Source organism: Sardina pilchardus, chromosome 17 (genome assembly GCF_963854185.1).
Source record: "Sardina pilchardus chromosome 17, fSarPil1.1, whole genome shotgun sequence".
NCBI lineage: Eukaryota > Metazoa > Chordata > Actinopteri > Clupeiformes > Clupeidae > Sardina > Sardina pilchardus.
This window is the reverse complement of record NC_085010.1, coordinates 14,627,202-14,629,701: the sequence shown is the minus strand read 5'-3', so window position 1 is coordinate 14,629,701 and position 2,500 is coordinate 14,627,202. Positions and strand designations below refer to the sequence as shown.

Genomic DNA, 2,500 nt, shown 5'->3' with positions numbered 1-2,500 from the left:
TTGATGAATTTCAGGTGTGTGAGATTCATTTTAGGTGGAGAGAGAAATTGTGTAGGCTCCAGGAATTAATGGGCATAGGGAGTGGAATGAATTAGTGTTGACTACACGGTCAAATCATATAGCTCTCCATACTCCTGCACAATCACCCACGCAACTCCCACACAAATCTTCTGTAGCCTACTACTACTACACACACACACACACACACACACACACACACACACACACACACACACACACATCATTTCTATCCAGTCCTACATTAATGCCAGTAATGTCCATGCTTGCACACACACTGGCATACACCCACACTCACCCACACACATAGTTTCTCCCATCCAATCACACACCCACACCGAGTCTCATCCAGTTAACACAATACACACACACACACACACACACACATATACTGCACACACGCTAATGCAACAGCTATGTTCCTCTCTCTCTGAGCACACGTGATGTCCACTTATCATGCACACTTATCATGCACTCTTTTATCCTCCCCCATCTCACCCCTTCAGTTCACCCTCTTCTCTTCCTCTGTGTGTGTGTGTGTGTGTGTGTGTGTGTGTGTGTGTGTGTGTGTGTGTGTAGGTTGGAGACCAGATCATCGAGATAAACGGGGAGACCACCAGGGACATGACCCACGGCCGCGCCATCGAGCTCATCAAGTCGGGAGGGCGACGCGTGCGCCTCCTGCTCAAGAGAGGCACAGGCCAGGTGCCGGAATATGGTAAGCCACCCAAGCACAGCGATTAACTTGACTCCACACACACACACACACACACACACACACACACACACACACACACACACACAGGCACGGGCCAGGTGCCGGAATATGGTAAGCCACCCAAGCACAGCAATTCATTTCACTCTACACACACACACACACACACACACACACACATACAAACACTTACACACACAGGCACGGTCTAGATGCTGGAATATGGTAAGCCACCCAAGCACAGCGATTAACTTGACTCCACACACACACACACACACACACACACACACATAGGCACGGGCCAGGTGCCGGAATATGGTAAGCCACCCAAGCACAGCGATTCATTTCACTCTACACACACACACACACACACACACACACACACACATACAAACACTTACACACACAGGCACGGGCTAGATGCTGGGATATGGTAAGCCACCCAAACACAGCACTTAACCTGGCTCCACACACACACACACACACACACACACACACTCACACTCACACACTCACGCTCTCACACACACACACACACACACACACACACACACACACACACACACACACACACACACACACACTTCTTTCCCTCTCAGCGTAAGCCTTAGGGGGCTATGGTGCTGCAACAATTTCACTTCACTCTCTCTACAACTTAACACCATGTTCTTCTTTAACTGAATTCAATTAAACACATTGCATCAATTTCCTGTCTGTGTAAAAACACACTCCTACAGTAATCTGCACTCTCTTCTGGTGTAATCTGGAATATTCTGCATCATCTGTGTGTCATGAATCATCATGTAACTCTTTTTGTGTCCAAACAGAACAGGCACATGTAACTTCTCTTAGTCTATCTAAGGTGGATTTCTCTGTCTTTCTTAATTCCACTTTTCAATGTCACCATCTGAATAAAAGCATGCCTCTGTAAATGAAGCAATTTTTCGATATATAGTCTATCTCAGCCAATAGCTAACATAGCTACAAGTCTGGATTGGAAGATTGAAGGCCTGGATTAAAGGTTAGCCCTTACCTAGCCTAATCTACACTAATCTCAGACTGGTTTATATTTGGATGAGTAAACCTTCCCCATCCATGTTTTCCTGTAGACCAGGTCTTGGGGCCCTAATTGAAATGCTGGACAAACTGCAAAGTCTATCAACAAGCACAGTTCTCCTTTATGAATTAAAACTGTTGTGTGACATGTGTGACCATTGACTTCACTCGTCAGTGTTTGTGGTCAAGGTCTTGCCCAAAAAAGTTGTTCTACGAGCAAAGTGATTTTTGCCAAGCGATTAAATTCGCTTTAGTCAGACTTTGCACTTTGTCCAATCATTCCAATCGGGGGTCCTCTGGTCTTCCAAAGCAGCCTGCGTAGTGTCCTTCTCTTCCAAAGCAGCCTGCGTAGTGTCCTTCTCTTCCAAAGCAGCCTGCGTAGTGTCCTTCTCTTCCAAACCAGCCTGCGTAGTGTCCTTATCTTCTTCTTCTTCTTGCCTTGTGAGTCTGCTGTCTTCTGTGTGACTAACCTGCTGCTGTCTGTTAACCTCACCAGCGTCTCTGTTCCCACTCTAATGACGCCTCTAGGTTGTTACTTCCCCTCTTATAGGAATGGTACCTTCCAATCTCTCCATGTGCATGCAAAGTGACCCGCATGGCACCCCCTATTTCCTCCTAACGGGCCACTCCAAAGACACGGTTCGTAACACGGCTTGCACCCCGTTCCTCTGGTGTGTGCTGTGGGTGGCGTGGCGTGGTGTGGTGTTAAGT

The 2,500-nt window shown here is 47.2% G+C and overlaps 1 protein-coding gene across 1 annotated transcript in view; it reads left to right on the top strand.

Annotated features, from left to right (window-relative positions):
* magi2a (membrane associated guanylate kinase, WW and PDZ domain containing 2a) overlaps positions 1-2,500 on the top strand; it is a 311,406-nt gene that overhangs the window by 300,714 nt on the left and 8,192 nt on the right. Inside the window, exon 22 of the mRNA XM_062517478.1 lies at positions 598-736. Coding sequence (XP_062373462.1) covers positions 598-736 — 139 coding nt within the window. The remainder of the gene's footprint in view (positions 1-597; positions 737-2,500) is intronic.